Genomic DNA, 19,032 nt, shown 5'->3' on the forward strand with positions numbered 1-19,032 from the left:
TTAAGTTGTACGAACTGTTTATATACTCTGGAAATTAAGCCTTTGTCAGTTCTCTGTGCTTTTCTTAATAATAGCTTTTAACAAACTATATTAAACACATAGAAAAGAATTACAATAATAATTATACCTATAAAATACTGAATTGGTTAAAGAAGCTTTTGAGCTTTCAGGTTGTTCAGCCATCTCCTCTTAATAGAAGGCTAGTACTGGTTATTATTCACTTTTCCAAATCCAGTTCCAAGCAGAAAACCTGGAAAATAGAAATTATATAATGCATATTTATTGAGAAAATTTGAATGGATATAGCCTTGTTAAGAATACAGAATCATGTATAATTCATAATTTCCCAACATGTGGAAAAGTAAACAGAGATATCTTCCCTATTACTCATTTGATCAAGCCTGTCTTATAAATTAAACCCTAAAATTATATGAGGTGTATATTGTGTGGCTTTTTTTCTGTAGTTTTTCTGAATGCAACATTAGTCCTCTAAAACAAAGTTATGCTAAGTTAATTTATATGACTACAACTTCCCAAACAGAATGCAGATTAGAGTCCATGTATTTAAATACTTCTCTGTAGAATATCATATTTGATCTGCTATCTCATAGTTGAGGAAAAAAATAAATTTTTTTTTTTTTTGTTTTTAGTTTTTTCTTAATGTTTGTTTCTAGTTTTTGTTTTCATTGAGAGTCAGATTTCTTTAGGAATTATTTGAAGAAACATTTTGAGAATTTGAAGACCTTTGAGCATCATTTAAGTAGCAGAAACCTTAACTGAGCAAGTCTCATCTTTACACTAAATTTACAAATTTAAATTCACACCTTTTTCTGACAGGCCAAGACCTTTCTTGTGCAAACATCATAACTTTTCTTGCATTGGCTTCAACTCCTTGAGCTCATGTGTGCTCTTTCTGAAATGTGCTTCCCTCACCTCATCAAGTGGATAACCCTCTGCATCATTTGGTTCCTTCCTCAGTGCCACTTTTGCCAGGAAGCCTTCCTCACCTGCATATGATACAGGCTTCCTATTATTCCTTTCATGGTTTCTATTGACTTTCCTTTTTTTTTTTTAACTTTTCCTTATGATTTTATCAAAATTGACATGTACTCATTCAATCATTCACTCACTTATCAAAGCAATTGTATATTTGATATTTCTCTTTTCTTCTCTAGAACACAGATTCTCTTAGGGCAGGAGAATATATAGGTCTTATTCTTTACTGTGTCCAGTGCTTAGCTGAGCACCTTACACACTATAGGTTCTCAATAATACCTAGTAAGTGAATGAATTAGAAGAATCAGGGACATTAGGAAGGAAATTTGCAGGTAACTGAACAAAGTGGGAGGGATAGATGGGTTGCCTGCATGAGCAAATGCAAATTCTTTCGGCTGTAGACCTACTTCCATTAAAAAAAGAAGTTATTAACGTTTCACTTTTACTTTTAAAAGACATGCAGGCAGGAGGGTAAATTTCAGTGGTAGAGTGTGCGCTTAGAATGCATGAGATCCTGGGTTCAATCCCCAGTACCTCCGTTAAAATAAAAAAATAAATAAACCTAATTACCTCCCCCCAAAACACAAAACATAAGACTTGCAGAAACTTGATCACATCAGCATGTCTCAAATAAGTGAGCAATTAAAAAGTGCGTTGTATGCCGTAAAATTGTCTACAGCTCACATCTAACTATTTAGGACCTTTTGACCGTTAAAACACATTCTGATCCTATCAGTAAGTTATGCCTTAAATGCACATTCCTTCTTTTAGAGGAATGGCAGTTGTTTGTTTCTGGCTATTCCTGTGGCCAAAACTTTTTTCTATTGATACTTTGAAATTTTTTATTTTAACAGATGTGAATGATTCATCAAAGGGGAGAAAGTTTTAGAAATGAAAATGCTGTAAATAATTTATAATTTTAGAAAATTTTTTTCTCTCTCCCTCCTTTTACATTAGTATAAAGAATAAGAATCCTCATGTCCTAAACTTGCAGTTTCTGTGGGTCGACTAGGCAGCTACATTTAGAAACAAACCAAATCCCAACAAGTGAAAAATTATTTGATTTTTCCTGAAAATGAATAATAAATCTCCCAACTTCTCAATTCCAAACAGATTCTTTTAAGGTATTGCTAATCTAGACACAGGATAGAGCATTGGACAAAACAGACAAGTCCTTGCTCTCAGGGATGTTACATTCTTAAGGGATTTTAGCTTAAGTGGTATTTGTTATATGCCTTCCTGTGTGATGTGGAAAAGTGATTTTTTCCTTGGAGTTGGCTTAGGGTTTGAGTGAGACCAAGGTGTGGAAGGGTGGTATAATCTTGTTCTCCAGGCAACAGGTAATTATAAATAGGTTGGTTTTCAAACTGGGGTCACTTGAGGTCACTCTTAGAAACGGAAGTGGTGAGTGAGCTAAGCACCTAGTTGCTAGCACTAATACCACACTTGGGAGATTTTGCTGCGGCAGCTGAATCAACAGCTGGGATTCTAAAATCCCTCACTTGCACATAGGATTTAGCTTTCTCACCCACAAAATTACGGTCCTATATTTACCATCTGTGTGTCAATTTATATTTATGAAATTATAAAAATAAGGGTTTATTGGGAAAGAAATACTTCAGAAAATAATTTAAAAGCTCAAATCTGTGGCTTTGAAATGCAGTCCTTGATAAAACACGGTCCATTAGACATAACAATAGCTCATTAACAAAGAGTTGCTATTAGCTAATAAGTTTTGAAGGGAATCATTGCTAATTTAGAAAAAAATCATGAGCTATTGAAAAGACTATCTATCCCCTTTCCCAGTAATAGCAGAAAGCCTTCTAAATCGCTACAAAGTTTATCCAATGCTTTCTTTTTCTTAAGTATGTCAATTTCAATATACAATGGAAAGAACAATGAAAGCTAATCTGTGGCACCTTTGAAGGTCTTCAGTTTTTTGCCTTGTATTCAAAGGGCATTTGCTTTTTGCTAGAGGGTTTGAAATGAAGGAACGACTGCCAAAATTGCAGGTCACTTTGTCAGGTGGAGGACAGTCTGAGGAACAAGGAAACATGATTCTACCAGGCAAATGTACACAGGTGAGATGCAAATCTTCTACCAACTGTTCCCATCGGTGTCATTAGCCCTCTTGTTCATAAATAAATAGCTACTCTGAGAAAGAGCTTCAAGGTATTATGCTGCTCCTTCTGAGCCTGCAAACAAGAAAAGAGTGATCAGAGAGCAAGTGTTCCCCGAACAGGCTATCACCATAGACTGAGGCATTGTGCTGGTCAGGGCAACAAAGGGCATGAATTCCATGTGCTTCTATAGAATAGTGTGTCAGTTCTCATATACACTCTTTCCTGATAAGTAACCAGTGAGTTGTTTTTACATCTCTGCTGTACTGTCATCTTAAGTTCACTGTTTATATATTTCCTAGCTATAAGGAACCTTAGAGTTGGACCTCTTACAGAGAAACATTTTCACATTTGCCTTTTTCGAGAACTCTAGAGTCACATACTTCTTCTTATTGCACATGAATGAGTTCAAGTTGGGGTGAAGGAATTTTTTAAAATTTGAGTTTGGTGAATTATCAATTTAAATATACTGCTTAGTTTGGGGAAGAGAAAACGCAAGTGGAGTTTGGCTTGAAATGTTTGGTTACTCTTTCTCCGGATTTTGAATATGACTTAACATTAACTTTTATAAAGACACATTTTTTTGTTTCAAAGTCGCTTTAGGTTTTTAATCTGATGTTAAAGTTTCTAATGGGAGGTGATTTTGTTTGTTTTTCATAAAAGATTTCCAGTGTCAGTTATTCCATAAGGGTATGGTCCTTATTTAACATAATTGTTCTAAAGTAAAAATAAGCAACTCTGTCATTGTGGGGCTTTAAAAATAAGGGCAGTCTTCCAAGTGAATTAAAAACAAATTGACCCTCTTAAGATTTTCATTCTTATCTAAAAACTCACTCTTTGCCAGTAAGCCTCATGATTTTTTGTGGCTAGGAAAGCACAGTTCTTAATGGTCCATTATCCTCAGCCTTCCTGATCCAGACAAGTAAGTGCAAGCCCATGTCTCATGACGAGTGATTGATTTAGTTACAAGAGCATAATTGTTCTGTTAGGAAGAATCAGTTCATTAAAGCTTTAGGGGAATGAGTAAGTTAGAGGTGAGGTTGGCTAGACTTACCTTGACATGGAGACAACCAAGTGAGGAGAAGTCAATTGGCATCTATTTAATACTCTATGATGTGTAACAACTATTCCAAGAAGTTAAATTTCTTTTTCCTTTTTTTTAACTTACAAGGAAGAATCAGTACTTTTAGTTAAAATGTACATTCTATTTATAAATAAAGGTAAGATCATTTCAAGGTATATGAAGCTTCTTGAGAAACAGAACTTCATTCTAATATATATATATATATATATATATATATATATATATATATATATATATAAAAATATTGCCAGAACACTCTCCTCTTTGTAGATAAGAATCTTTTACTTAGGCTTACAAGGGACAGAGGAGCATTTTATAGAAACACGTCGAGTAGGAGTAAAGAAATTTATATACAGACATAAATAATATATACGCATATATAAAAATTACATTGTTCTCTGGGCAATATGATATACCACTAATAAATCCATAGAGTTATAGGACTGTAATAATAACAATACATTGAATTCACGGTTTTCACAAGGATATGCTTTTTTGCACAGATACGGCATATTAGCCACTTCTTGGTAATCCTGATTACTCAAGGTCATCTTGTTTGTGGATGCCTGGGCTTGATTCTAGGCTTTGTGTACCTGGAGGATATCTAGGTGATTCTGTTATTTTCTATATAATAAAATAAATATTTTGAGATTTCTGAATTGCTCACAGTCATAGCTTTGAGTCATATTAAAATAAACTTTATTGAATTATTTAAGAATTTATTAGTACATTTTGTCATAAAGAAATTAAACCATATAATGCAAAATTAAAATTTCTACTCTATCTATAACCTTTGTCAGATTGCAGTGAATCATTTCAGACACAGCTGTATAGATTTAACCACAAGGGAACATGTATACATACCTATCGATACCCTCTCCCTGACACAGTGTCTGATTCATTTATTTATAAAATTAATGATAATTTTCATCTTTTTCTCTGCAACCAGATTTTTAAACTTAATACATGCAGAGGTACTCATATTTAGAATAGCTTTCCTATTCTTTTAAATTACTACATAGTATTGCTTAATATATAAACTCCTTAATTTATGTAACCATTTACATGTTTTGATGGGCACTTACATAGTTTCCAATTTATTTTCTTTAAACAAGTGGATATCCTGTACATATTTTTGTAAATATGTAGGACTATTTAAAAGGATAAATTGCCTTTCATGAAGGTTCTACAAACATTTACTCAATAAATTGTTGGAGGAGGCCATCAAGAGGTCATGATTGTTGGCTGACCTGCAAGCTGGACCCCGGCAGTCAGAGGCACCTCACCTTCTTTCTGTCTTTGGAATGTACCTTCCACCCACCCAGTGTTCCCACAGCCTTAGCCATTTCAAGGATATAGCCTCGAGAGAGCACTGTGTTGTTGAGACCATATGGACTGGAATAAATGGTTAAGGTCTCCATATAAACTTTAAAGATTCTAGTGTGTGATTGCAGAGATCTCCATGTCCTGCCGCTGCTGAAGACAAGCCTGTAAGCAAGTTCCCTTGCTTGTTAATCAGCCATCTACCAGTCTGAATCCATCTGCCTCTTCCTTCCATCTCTCTTTGCCAAGTTCCCTGCCACCCCCACAACCAACCATGACCCGAGGCCAGTTTCAGATATCACTCCAAATTCCTAAGTTTTCAAACCAACATAAATCTACCAACTTAGTATTTTAAAATATATATAGTAAAAAATTTCATTGGTGCAAGGAAAATGGGTATCTATTTTTAAAAAATAAGTGTGACTGAGCAACTTTTCATTTGCTATAAATAGGTCTTCAGTAATGTGGCGGTGAGGTGTGGGCAGAAGCGAAGAGTGAAGTCCTATGATTGGGCTCAGTCTTTTAGTGAGCCTCTGCCTCTGGACTGTGCACCTCACAAGAGTGTCTCAGTGCTTTTTCTTCTCCATCAGGTGGGACAGGATGGCTGGAGTGGGCTGGAGTTGGGTATTTCCTTTCTTTCACATGGAAAGCTTCGAGCTGCTGGAGTTAGAAATTTCCCTTGCCCAGGTCAATCAGACTCTGATCATACAAAGCAAGTTACGATTTGGTTAACTAGTTTCCCCTGAGGGCAGGCAGGCCTTGTTAAGAAGAACAGAGTGCTCTGGTGTGTTTCAGAATGAACCCCTTCCCCCTCCTCTGCCGGAAGTTCACGGGTCTTTTCCTCAAATATATACTATGGGAACCTGGTCCAGCTCCTGGAGGTAAAACTCACAGTATTGCCCACCGCCTACCCCCATGACAGGATCCCCTTGAAGTTTTTAGCTGTCAATTGTCTGCACTAATTTCCCACAGTTTGTCAGCTACAGTTCAGGCTTTCCTACCAGGGCCCTGCTCCCTACAGCATGAGTGTTGTGTTCAAGGAAGCAGCCATTTCCTGTATTCACCTGCCTGCCTGTCTCTCTGATCTTAGGGGCTGCAGATTGCCCTGTGTCCTCCCTTCTCATAAGAATCTTAGAAGAGTTGTTGATTTTTTGGCCTGTTCAGCTTTTTATTTATTGTTGTGATAGTGTGAAAACTTCCAAGCTGACAGTTATTATTATTTTTTAAATTTCAGGTTATTGTTGTTTGTAGGGAGACTATTGATGCCACTACTATTAGCATATGGCAAACTCTATAATTAGCAGATCTGGCAGTGCTTCTGTTTGCATCTTTATTAGGTGGAAAATATATGGTCTTCAAAAACGATAATTTTCATTTTCTTTTAAGTACATATACTTATTTTTATTAGTTAGAGAGTCAATTTGGTTTTATTGTCTTCTTTTGTTTAGTTTGCTTGCTTTATTTTCTAGTTTAAGAATTTGTACTTTAAGATTTGTTAATTTTTGTGTGTGTCTTTTGCTTCCTTTTCGTGTACGTCTGAAAACGTCTCAGTGTTGGGGGTTGTTTTGACTGAATTCAAAGTTCAAAAAAAAAAGTTCCCTTTGTGGTATTATGTCCCAGGACTCAATTTTATTGATGAAAAGATGCTAATATGATTCTCACTATTTCTAACTATTCTGTGTTAAAAGAAAAAAATTGCACACACCCCCCCAAAGGCCAAGTTATAACAGAATAGAAGATTGGGAAACAGACATGAATTTATTGCACTTCAGTTTATGACACAAGTGACATGATCATTTAGTGATCTGATGAATGGAGGGACAATTAATAAAATTGTAAAAATGCTTATTGACGTGGAAATACCAAAGGAGGGGGTACACTATGTGTCCACCAAAAAAGGAAAAATAGAATATTCATAAGCATCCTAATTATTGTTACAATTGTTTTCTAAATAATCAGACGCAGAGTCTTAAGTACTTTTAAGAGTAGTTTAAGATAAAATTAAATTTCCAATTGGTTAGATACTTTCGTTTCTAAATTTTAAAACTTTTCAGAATGATTATATAGTTAGCTAATAGAATCTGTAGTTTAAAAGATATTTTGCAAATTACTGAGGATTTGATATGACCAATTTGTTTAAATTACCGTCATCTGTTGAAATGGAAATATAATTTCTATTATCAAAGTAATATATTTATGTTCTATATGTATAATGTGTCATACTTTTGTCATTTATATTTTGTTTTAGTGCTTTGTTTATGGATTTTCATATTTAGTTTTAAATTTTTTGTTTGTTTTTTAATAAATTTTTTCTATTTCTGCTATTTTGAAAGGTTTATACTTTTATTTTGGTACTTATTGAAGGTAACTATACATTTATATAATATGCTTAAACATCTATTTACTGATTCATAGACTTTAGAAAGTGTCTTCTATTGACTCTCTACTATAATGGTTATAGTAGTACATTTATTATCCCTTCTACCTCTCTTTATGGCCATCCAATTATTTCATAGGTTTGTTGGTTTTCATAGATATTAATGAATAAATACAAACTAGAATAATTTTAGATCTGTTTTTCTGTTGTTATACAGTCTCCCCTCCTCAGTTCTTCTTTTCAGACAGGGTTATGGGAAAACTATTACCGATTTGATCTCTGCTGTTATCCCCTTGTAATTTTGTTAACAGTTTTATTCTGAGGTTCAGTTCAAATGCCTAAGGATATATAAATTCATGATCTTTAAAATGCCTTTATATTGTCTTTATTTTTTTCCCCACTCAATTCATTGGCTTCATTGAATGTATCACTTTTTCCAGGCAGAAGATGCAAAATAGCAAAACTTGAGGTCTCTGGCCAAGGAGCTCCTAGCAGAGGACATACGAAATGGAGTGTTTCCTGAAACTTTTCACCTGGCCATTCAGTTCCTTACAGCTTCTACATTATTTTCTCTTTTGGTTTCTGTTTTGATTAAATGTGACTTTCAAGACGCAGGCAAATGTTTACTTTATTAAACAAATTTTTAGCATTGTAAATTTTTTAATAAAAAAATTCAAAAGAAAGAAAATTGCATATCTCCATATATTCATCACCCAGCTTCCATAATTATCAACTATGTCTCTTGGGTTCATCTATGCTCCTATCCTGTTGGTCTTCCTTTCTCCAGAATTATTTTGGAGAAGACACCACATGTCATACTACATTATCTATATGTATTTTTGATGTAGTACTAAAAGATGACTCATTAAGAAATATAGCCTCTATTATTACATAAAAGACTAAGAAGGATTCCTTAATATAATTGCACATAAAAAGATTGTTTAAATTCCCACAATTATCTCTTACTTTCTTTCTGACAATTTAGTTCTCCAAATCACAATCCAAGTAAATTCCATGTACAGCAATTGGTGGGTGTCTTAAGTCTTCTTTAGTCTATAGCTTGTACCTCCGTCTCACTATTATTTTTCTCACAGTTACCTGTTGAAGAAACCTTATAGTTTGTTTTGCAGAATTTCCTACAGTCTGAATTTTGTTGATTGCATCCTCTATTATTTCTAAGTGGGTCCTCTATTCTTTTTCCTATAAATTAATCAGATCAAGGCTTGATTATTTTTTGAACAAAGCTATTTGATAGGTGGTCCTATATTTCAATAGGAAGGTCATTAGATCTGCTGTCTCTCTTTTTGTGAATTTAGCAGATGATCACTGCTAGATCGATTATTTCATAAAAGGTTGCAAAAGGGTGAGATTCTAATTCAGTCATTCCTTTTCAATTATTATATGAAATACTTAGATGAATTAAAAAATTCTCCCCCATCAACTCTGTTTATCTGAGTTCAGAGCATTATAGGGATAGAAAATACAGGATAGATACTTGAGTCTTTTCCTTTTTGATCAGATTTCAAGATAAGTTGGCTTTCTGGCACCCTTGCAAAATCATGAATTAGTTTTTTAGTTTTTCAAAATATATTTCTAAGAGCTTATGAATTTAAACATCTGATGTGTCTTAAGCGATTAAATGCATTATTCTTATTCATGACCAAATTTTCCTAGATTTGGATGGTAGGTGTGTTTCCCAGGTGGCTCCTGAGGCCTTTTGACATGATTCCAATCATGTTTGCTTCCTTGCTGTCTGATCTGACAACATGTTCTAGGTTCAACTTGCATCTTTTCGACCCTAGCTTGAAATCTAAACATTTTTTGAGATGCTCCAGTTTCCTTTGTGAGAAATGGTATTTGGAGACCAAAATCTGCTTAAAAGGGATATTTATTTTTCCTATGTAGCCTTTTTTAGTGAAAAGAAATAGGACATTTAAAAAAATCATATATTCATGTTTGCACTCCAATTCAAATTTAACAAATTTAGGAATTCAGAATTTTTCCTTAACCAAATTCCTTTTACTTGTGGGTCTCCTTTCCTCTTGACCAAAATTCCAGTTTTCAATGACATCACTCATTTTGTCCTGTACAGCATACTCAGGGAAACAATACTAGCTCTCAAAAAACTGGTGGAAAATAGTTTGAGAACTTTTTTCTCTTTCAGTTTTCTTTTTTTCCTTTTAGTGTATATCCCATTAAGAATGAATTGATTTACTGTGTTTTAAAAATTGCTTGAAACAAAGAGTTCCTCTCAGTGTAGTTATTTTTACCAACTCTACAAGGCTGTGCTCATTTTTTATTAATCTTCTGTTGGGATTTTAAGATTTTTAAAAAGCTCTTTTTTCTATTTATGGAAAATACTTGTCATTTTATCAACTCTGTTTTCTATTTTCACAAACTTTTTTGTTTGTTTTTGGTTATTTCTCCACTTTAAAAAAATGTAAAAGAATATGCTCTTTTTTCCTTTCTTAGATCAATGGCAGGATTTAAAGCATCTTTAAAGATAAATAACATCTGTGTGTATGTGTGTGTGTGCATGAAACAGCAAGAGGGAGAGAGAGAAAGAAAGAGAGAAATAACAGGTTCAAGAATGTGTGCTAAATTTTGGCAGGGCAAGTAAATTTGTTTGAATTTGTGGAAACTTCCCAAGTTGATTTCAATGTAGGTATTTATAACTAAGAGTCTGTTTAATTTGACTGTTAATAGGCTAAGGTTTATAATTTACATGACTTGCTTTTCTAACGTATCCTCTGAGGTTATTTTTACAGTCTATGAAGATTCCACTGAGTTTATTTGAATAATTGTGAATATGGTTTTCATTTATATTCCAATGTGTAAAGGTATCTTTGACCAATACAAGGTCATTTGGAAATATTCTTTTTATTAAACATTGAGATTTAGTAATGAGTTGAATGTGACTTGATAATATTCACTTTCAACTGAAAATGAAATAAGCCTATTAATATTATATATTAATGTTGCTATATTGATTCTTCAAATTTAATAGCTCTGATCTTTGAGAATAATTTTTCTATTTTGGTTATTTTGCCAATGATCCTTGTCTCCTAGTGTTTATGCCCTTGTGTTGTCTCCTCTCACCTTGGACCCAGCTTAATTCAGTAAACTTTTCTCCAGTATTTTCCATTGATTTTATTACTTCTTATAGTATTTACATATATCGACAACTGTCAAATCAATGACATAAAAAGAAGACTTTATTTATGGGGATTCTAGGCAAAATGCTCATCTCAAGAAATGCAGTTAATGGATGATGGATGACACTTTCCGACTGACTAGTCATGGTTGAAAATATGTCAAGATTTGGAGGAAATGTAGTGAAGAGTGAGCAGTATGACAGTGGAGCAGTGTTGGGACAAAGTAGAAGGAAGGGAGGTTCTTAATGCCCTGAAAATAAAACTTGGGAGCATGAGGATCTAAAAGGGATTTAGATTTAAAAAAATACTTACCAGGATGATGGCACAGTTTATGATATTCTTGGCCACATTTTCAAGAAAATCTAGGGTCAAACTCTTCTGACTGGTCTGTGTATAAAGAAGTAGGTTCATATTTCTTTGTAGTGAATCCCAGGTTTTACACCTAGATCCTGCTTGCCTAGTTTTACATGGATTTTATCTATTGCTTCATTTCTCTTCTTTCCTGAATGCACCCTACCCATGGTCCATATCTGTTCTTCTGACTCTCTGTATCAATTCACGGAAATGCCATCCAACTTTTGACTCAAGATAGAAACAAGAGAGTCATCTTTAACATTTGCCTGCCCCTTAATTTTCATAATCATTCACTGAGCCTTGTCAAGATTCTTCCTGAAATATCTCTCAAATTTGTCCTCTCTGATCACAACCTCACTGACATAGCTTTAAGTTAGAAACTCCACAGCTGTGTTCTGATCTATTAAAATAGCTTTCTGACTCTTGTGCCTATCTTCAGAATCTGTCTAACTCTAAACTCTTCTCTCTACTTCCATTAATGTTTGTTGCAAAACACATATATAAAACCTGAAAATTTTAGATAGAAGACCTTAAATGGCACTGAATTACCAACTGTCAGGAGTCCAGATTCCTCAGGAAGGCATGCAAGTTTCATCCCATTGACCTAATATATCTTTGGGGATTACACCAGCATCTAAAAGGATTCCTTTAACTGTAAAGAGAATCCATTAATGAGGTTCTTGGGAGCATTTGGTTGGCCTGGGGATGGGCAAAGGAGAATTCAAAAGCAATTCAAAACTTTTGGTGGGGGACAGTGGGAGAAATTGGGCGTTGGGTTAGAGAAATTGAGAGAGAGAAAAATAGAGATTAAAATTTGGTCTCTTCTCCACGTGACTGAATCTTTTTCTTGTAAATTTAAGGGACTGTTGGCAGCCATCTTTCTTATTTCATGTGGTCTGAGTGGTAGAGATAGTAGATACGTTGAGAAAAATCATTTAAACAGGTTATCTGAAAGAGGCAGGTATGAAAGATTATAGAGCTTGCTCCTCAGATCCCTTGAAATCTTCTAGTTGCTGATTTTCTGAGACATGTTTTTCTGCTTCTCTAAAGAAAAAAAAAGGAAAAATAAAAGAAAAAAAGAAAAACTTAAGCCAGTGATTCTCATTATATTGTGGAAAAATAGAAGATACAAGTACTTCTACTAATTACTAAGTGACAAGGATAATTTTATTAAAATTTGTTCAATTTTGACACACTTAAGAGTTATTACAGAGGTATCACCTCACACTGGTCAGAATGGCCATCATCAAAAAGTCTACAAAAAAAAAATAGTGGAGATGATATGCGGAAAAGGTAACATTCCTACACTGTTGGTGGGAATGTAAATTGGTACAGCCACTATGGAGAACAGTATAGAGGTTCCTCAAAAAATTAAAAATAGTTACCATACAATCAAGCAATCCCATTCCTGGGCTTTTATCTGGAAGAGATGAAAACTAATTTGAAAAGATACATGCATCCCAATGTTCATGGCAGCACTCTTTACAATAGTCAAGATATGGAAGCAATTTAAATGTCCATTGACAGATGAATGGATAAAGAAGATGTGTGTATGTGTATGTGTATATATACATATACATAAACTTACAATGGAATATTACTAAGTCTTAAAAAAGAATGAAATAATGCCACTTGCAACAACATGAATGGACATACAGACTATTGTACTAAGTGAAGTAAGTCAGACAGAGAAAGACAAATATCATATATCACTCATATGTAGAATCTAAATGATACAAATGAACTTATTTACAAAATAGAAATAGACTCACAAAACCTACTTATGTTTACCAAAGGGGAAAGGGAATAGAAGGATAAACTAGGAATTTGGGATTAACAGACACATGCTACTGTATATAAAATATATAAATAACAAGGACTGACTGTATAGCATAGGGAACTATATTCAATATTTTGTGATAACCTATAATGGAAAAGAACCTGAAAAAGAATATATATATTCTTTTATAATATATATTTATATATATATATATATAAACTGAATCATTTTGCTATACATCAGAAATATTGTAAGTCAACTATACTTTAATTTAAAAAAAGAAGTTCTAAGAAAAAAAGAATTATCAGAGCTTTTAAAATTTGTTATATCTATATAAAAAGCTATATATAAGTACACACATGTATATATATGTTTATAATATTGAACATTAAAGTTACATGAGGAAACTATTAACAGGATAGTAACACAATTATTCATTTGTCTTTTAGATATTCTGAAAATTCGATCTTTGCCATTAGTTAAGAAAAAATTTTCTCTGCTAACAGTAATAATGTGTAATTGGAATGAGATGCCTTTTCTCAGGAAGGTGTAAATTGAGGAAACCTATGCCCTGTACTCCCTCTCTAGCTCACTTATTCATGATTGCAGAATAGATTCTTGTTAAATAACAACATCAGTGTAAGCTATGTGGAACTTCTCTGTTGTCCCAAAATTGAATATAAGGCTTAAAGCTAAAGATAAATGGGCTTTAAGCATGCAATTTCTAAAAAAGACCACCAGCAATTAAGTCTAGAATCTTCCCACACTTCCCACTCTAATCCCTGGATATGAATCTTCAGACATGTCTCCTGTACTGGCTAGACTGTATTGGAGATAAATATAAACATGTAACTAGTGATTTAAGAAAGGTGAGTTCTGAGAGCAGTAAGTGCTCTGAGGGCTATAAACACTGTCATGTGACAGAATGTGACTGAGGCAGGGCCTGGATGGGGCTCATCAGAGGACTCTGAGAAGATGGCAGTTGGGCTGAGATCTGAAGGATGCGATGGATTCAGCAACCTGAACACTCACAGGAGGACTATACCATCCAAGAGATCAAGTGCAAAGATTAGGAAGTAGGAACAGGTCTGAGATGATTGTAGAACAGAAACAAGGTCAGCGGGCATCTGAGAGGCATAGAACATAATCGTTAATATTATGACTTTTAATGTATTTTCTAGAATAAGTCTGGCTATAATAATATAAACAATTTGGCCTTTTCAGTTTTTCAATATTTAATAACAATGAAATATATCTTAATTTTATATTGTGTTTTCTTTATTTGAATTATTATAACAAATTGGAAAAATTATGAATTATTCTTAGCTACTCTTTGCAAGATCAAGTCATATGTTCTAAATGCAGGATGACGCTTGTTTTCCTAAGAAATATTATTCATTACAGATATGAATATCCAGAAATTGTATATAAAGTTCAGTCAGCACCATGGAGCAAGAAATTCAGTCAGTATCATTCAAATACTTTTGTTTGAATGTTAAAGGAAAAATGAGCTATTCCTCATGTTAGCTTTCCTGGACAATTTGAACTTGCTCACCTAATGCGGCTATCAGGTTGGATTTGTCTTTTTGGAGGGTCAAATTACAGGTCTCTTTTCCTTTACCCAGAGGAATTGGGAAGTATTTTTACCTTACTGTAAAATTTTAAAAAGTCATCACTTTGATCAGATCTTTATTTGAAGATCTTTAAGAAGACTATCAGTAACCAATGGAGTACTGCAGATTTTAATCCACTGATGACTTGCAGGGAGTTATTGTGAGTCAATATAGAAGGTTCATCAGCGCAGTGGCTAAAGCAGCAGAAATTGACTTGCAGGCATAGGTGTACTTCAGTACTGTAGTTATTAGCTCCATTTGTCAATATGAAGAAATGAAGGCTGAGAAAGATTAATTGGGTTTGCCAAGGTTACAAAACATTGGAGTGTCAGAACCAGAAAAAGAGCCTATGTTGTCTGACACCCAAATCTCAGCTCAGAGTCCTACATAATTTTGCCTCTAGCTAAATGCTACCAGTTTAGTGGATAACAGGCTCAATGCAATGCTTTTTATTGTGACTTTTTGGTAATTAATGACTAGGGATGCCTTCTCTGTTCTTTCTAAGATGTTAAACTGTTTCTCAGTGAGTTCTCGGTCATGAATCTTTGTTCTGTACTTGCCTATATTTCTCGCCTCATTGACTTCACAGCGAGATGGAATACAGGAAAGATGTAAAGCCTCTGCCCTTTTTCCCATTAGTGACAATATTTTTCCAGTTCAGTTACAGGTTTAAGCATAGGCTCTTTGTTAGCCAATTCATCAAACACCTCACTCACACAGAGCCGAAAACATACAAATTGTTTCTAAATCTTTATGTTTTATTCTATTAATTTCAGAGACAAAATAATGATATTCCCCCCTATTTTTTACTTTATATCATGACATATATATGAGTCCTACAATAACTTATTGATAGGATATGTTACCCAAGATTATTGATTTAGTCCTACTCATTTGTGAATAACCACACTTTAACCCCATTTCAGATTTGCCTTGGTGAAATGTAGCAATATTTTGAGAAATGTAGATAATGACATTGAAATCTTCCAGTCAATAATATGATATAATACCCTTAATTAGTTTTCTTACCACATCCCAAAGACAACTGAAAATGGAAGATTTTTTCTCTTCAAAATGTGCTGAGCCCATTTGCAATAGTATATCTTGATGAAAAAGTCTACAGCAAGATGCAAAGGAAATAAAATGCAATAAAACATCTCATTGCTCTGGAAGCAGAAGTATCTGGATTATAAATTGCCAGACAATTGAGATTTCACCCCAGATAACAGAACAAGATATTAGTAACACCAAATTAGTAGAGAATATACCTAATGCTGATTCCTAGTTTGTGATCTGTAAAATATTTTGATGATTTATTTATCATTTATATATTTTCATTTAAACACACGTGTTACAAATCTGTATACATTAAAAAATTAGAAGTGAAGGTTTTCAGGATGAGTATAGTTAACAATACCATATTGTATAGTTGAAAGTTTCTAAGAGAGTAAATATTAAAACTTACCACACACGCACAAAATGGTAACTATATGAGATGATGGATGTTTTAACTAATCTTACTGTGGTAATCATTTTACAATATGTATTCATATCAAGTCATCACTTTGTATGCCAGAAATCTACACAATGATAACGTTAATTATATCTCCATAAAGCTGGATGGGGGGATAAACACATTTTTAAAATGTGAAGGGTTTTTTTTTTCCAAAAGATTTCACACATTTTGCCATTTCAGTTAACCAAGATGATTTAAAATTGTAGTTAACATAACAGTTTCCATATAGTTTCATTTTATTACATATAATTTATTAACAGTATTTTAACAAAAGTGAATAAAACTCATTAAGTTTTTCGGAGTATGCCCTTGTGATTATTACAATTCCTGGGCTCTTCTTACATGGAGAATACCTGGCATAACCATATGCATCTGTTAAAAGAGTTAACATCTAATCAAGAATTTTTTTCTCCTTTGATTGATGGACAATTTTTAAAGAATGTAGTTTGTCAAGAAGCCTTTCCCTTTTCCTTCCTGAAATCCCTGCTTCAAATAAGTGCTAGCAATTTCCTGTCTGTGATGGCATTCGAGACATGAGATATCCTTGTCTTTGACAGCAAAGGACATTTGTTTTGTTTGAGCTGTACTCTTATTACTGACAACAATAAAATTGTCAAGTGTGTTATTTGAAACATCAAATTCAATAAGAACTTTAGTGTAAATAAGGGAAATTGGATATAATAATGTTTTCTTTCTTAACCATTGGAGCACACAGCTAGACTTTGGAATATTTGTGGATTAAATGACAAATACAATATAATTACAAAAGAATGTAATTATAAGGAACCAAGGAGGACATTTTTGTAAATGATAGAGTAGAATGTAAGCTATTTGTTGAATTATACATTTAGAATTAAGGGGACTATGACAACAAATAGTTTAAAAATATAAATACATTTTAGTTCTCAACAAAGATTTGAAGCTAAATATATGAGTTGTCACTAAAGTGAAGGAATGAAATAAGATAAAAATTAGGCTTCTATATATGTTTATTTAGAAAAACTCACTGTCAAATGTAAATAATAATATTCATTCATTCATTCATTTTCCATGTTGTTTGAATTCATGCCCTTCCGACCCAACTTAGACCCATATTTCTGAATGGATTCAGTCTTTGTAAGTGAAAGGAAATTTACCTACCTTGTGACTTGCTTAGGTAACTTAGATGAAAAGAAGTTTAAGGCTTAAATTTAAGATTCACACTTTTAAAATCTTACAGTTTATTCTATTCCTGGAAAAATTATAATTATACCAAATCTTAGAAAAATTTTCAGTTAGAATGAAATTCATAGTCCTACGAACATATAGCTATATTCTACTAAATTAAAATAGTGATGAATCTGTCACAATATAAGGTCTTACACACAGTATAATAATTATGGAATTATTAAAACAGTCACTAGCAATTTTTATTTTTAGCATTGTGAAGCAACTCTAATTTACATTAATAATTATAATTAGATCATATTTTCATTTTACAAGTACAGAAATATCTGAGTCTTTAATTTCTTGGTTTCCTGTTTTGCAAGATTCCTAAAATATAAATTTAGACATGTACCTTGAAACATAAAATCAGTAAACATATATGATAGGGATAAGACTATATTATAATATTTTCTTATTTTAAATATATTGCATTTTCTTGGAACACATATAGAGCCAAAGGGGGAAAAATATACGGTATTGCAGTCCTTACCAACAAAATTCTAGGTAAGATTTCTCATATCACTTTTTTTCTTAAGTATAACTAAAAAAGTATCCTCTGAAGTTCTAGTCCTTCTGAAGTAATATATAAACTACACGGGTCCAAGAAGATATCACTTATTTTTAATAGATGGGGAATATCATATGTTAATTTATTTTCTACATGCAAATACATCTAAAGCAGTGTGCAAAGTAGAATCTATTAATGCTTAAAATGCACCTAGAGTTGCACTGGTGTCTAAAATGCAGAAAAGGAGAAGGGGAAGATTATTATATTATTTTTATATAATTTTATATAATTCTTTCTCTTTTTTCATTTTATTTCCTCTTTGCTTCTTGTCTTCCTCCCGCACTTGCTTACCTAGGTATGCTTCTGATTCACACACACTCCAAGACTGATGACCAGATGCATTTCTCAATTTGCTGCTGAGTTGAATCAGTTTCCCTGCCACTGAATGAGCAAACTGCAGGAAACCATTTGGGCATTTGGGAAATAATAATTTTTACTTTTAAAGATTTAACTGAGAGAAACCATTAGCCCCGAATTAGAGTACTTTTTAGAAGTTGAAATTAATAGATGAATGTGAAATTAAAGTTACTTAGTTTGAGAACTATATAACCTTCACATTTTTTCAAGCCGTGTAGTATTTAATTGGTAAAGTGCACCAAAATGAAAGTGTCTTGGGCCCATTTACTCTTTCTAAAACATGTTAATATATATTCATAATATATATAGTTATTATGTATGTAGTATTACTAATCTAATGGTAATGCTAGCCAAATACCCTAGAATTCAGTTGACAGTAAGTCACATGATTTTTCCCTGTAATGAATAGTATACATATAGCTGGAATTCCACTTGCCTATGTTACGTCCAGGCTTTTACCAGATTACCCTACTAGAGAACTTCTGGCAGTCTCCAGGGAATGCATATGCATCTGTTCTGGTCACTGCTCATCCAGCAGCCCTCTGGCTCTAGAATCCTGCTCTCCACTCTACTCCATTGACCA

General features: G+C 33.3%; 1 protein-coding gene across 1 annotated transcript in view; it reads left to right on the forward strand.

Moving 5' to 3' along the window:
* The window catches only part of ADGRL3 (adhesion G protein-coupled receptor L3), an 826,419-nt gene extending 817,908 nt beyond the window's left edge, over positions 1–8,511 (forward strand). Inside the window, exon 25 of the mRNA XM_064484967.1 lies at positions 8,341–8,511. Within this exon, the coding sequence (XP_064341037.1) occupies positions 8,341–8,423 (83 nt within the window). The 3' untranslated portion in view covers positions 8,424–8,511. The remainder of the gene's footprint in view (positions 1–8,340) is intronic.
* Positions 8,512–19,032: the final 10,521 nt, after the last annotated feature.

Source organism: Camelus dromedarius, chromosome 1 (assembly GCF_036321535.1).
Source record: "Camelus dromedarius isolate mCamDro1 chromosome 1, mCamDro1.pat, whole genome shotgun sequence".
In the NCBI taxonomy this organism is placed as follows: Eukaryota; Metazoa; Chordata; class Mammalia; order Artiodactyla; family Camelidae; genus Camelus; species Camelus dromedarius.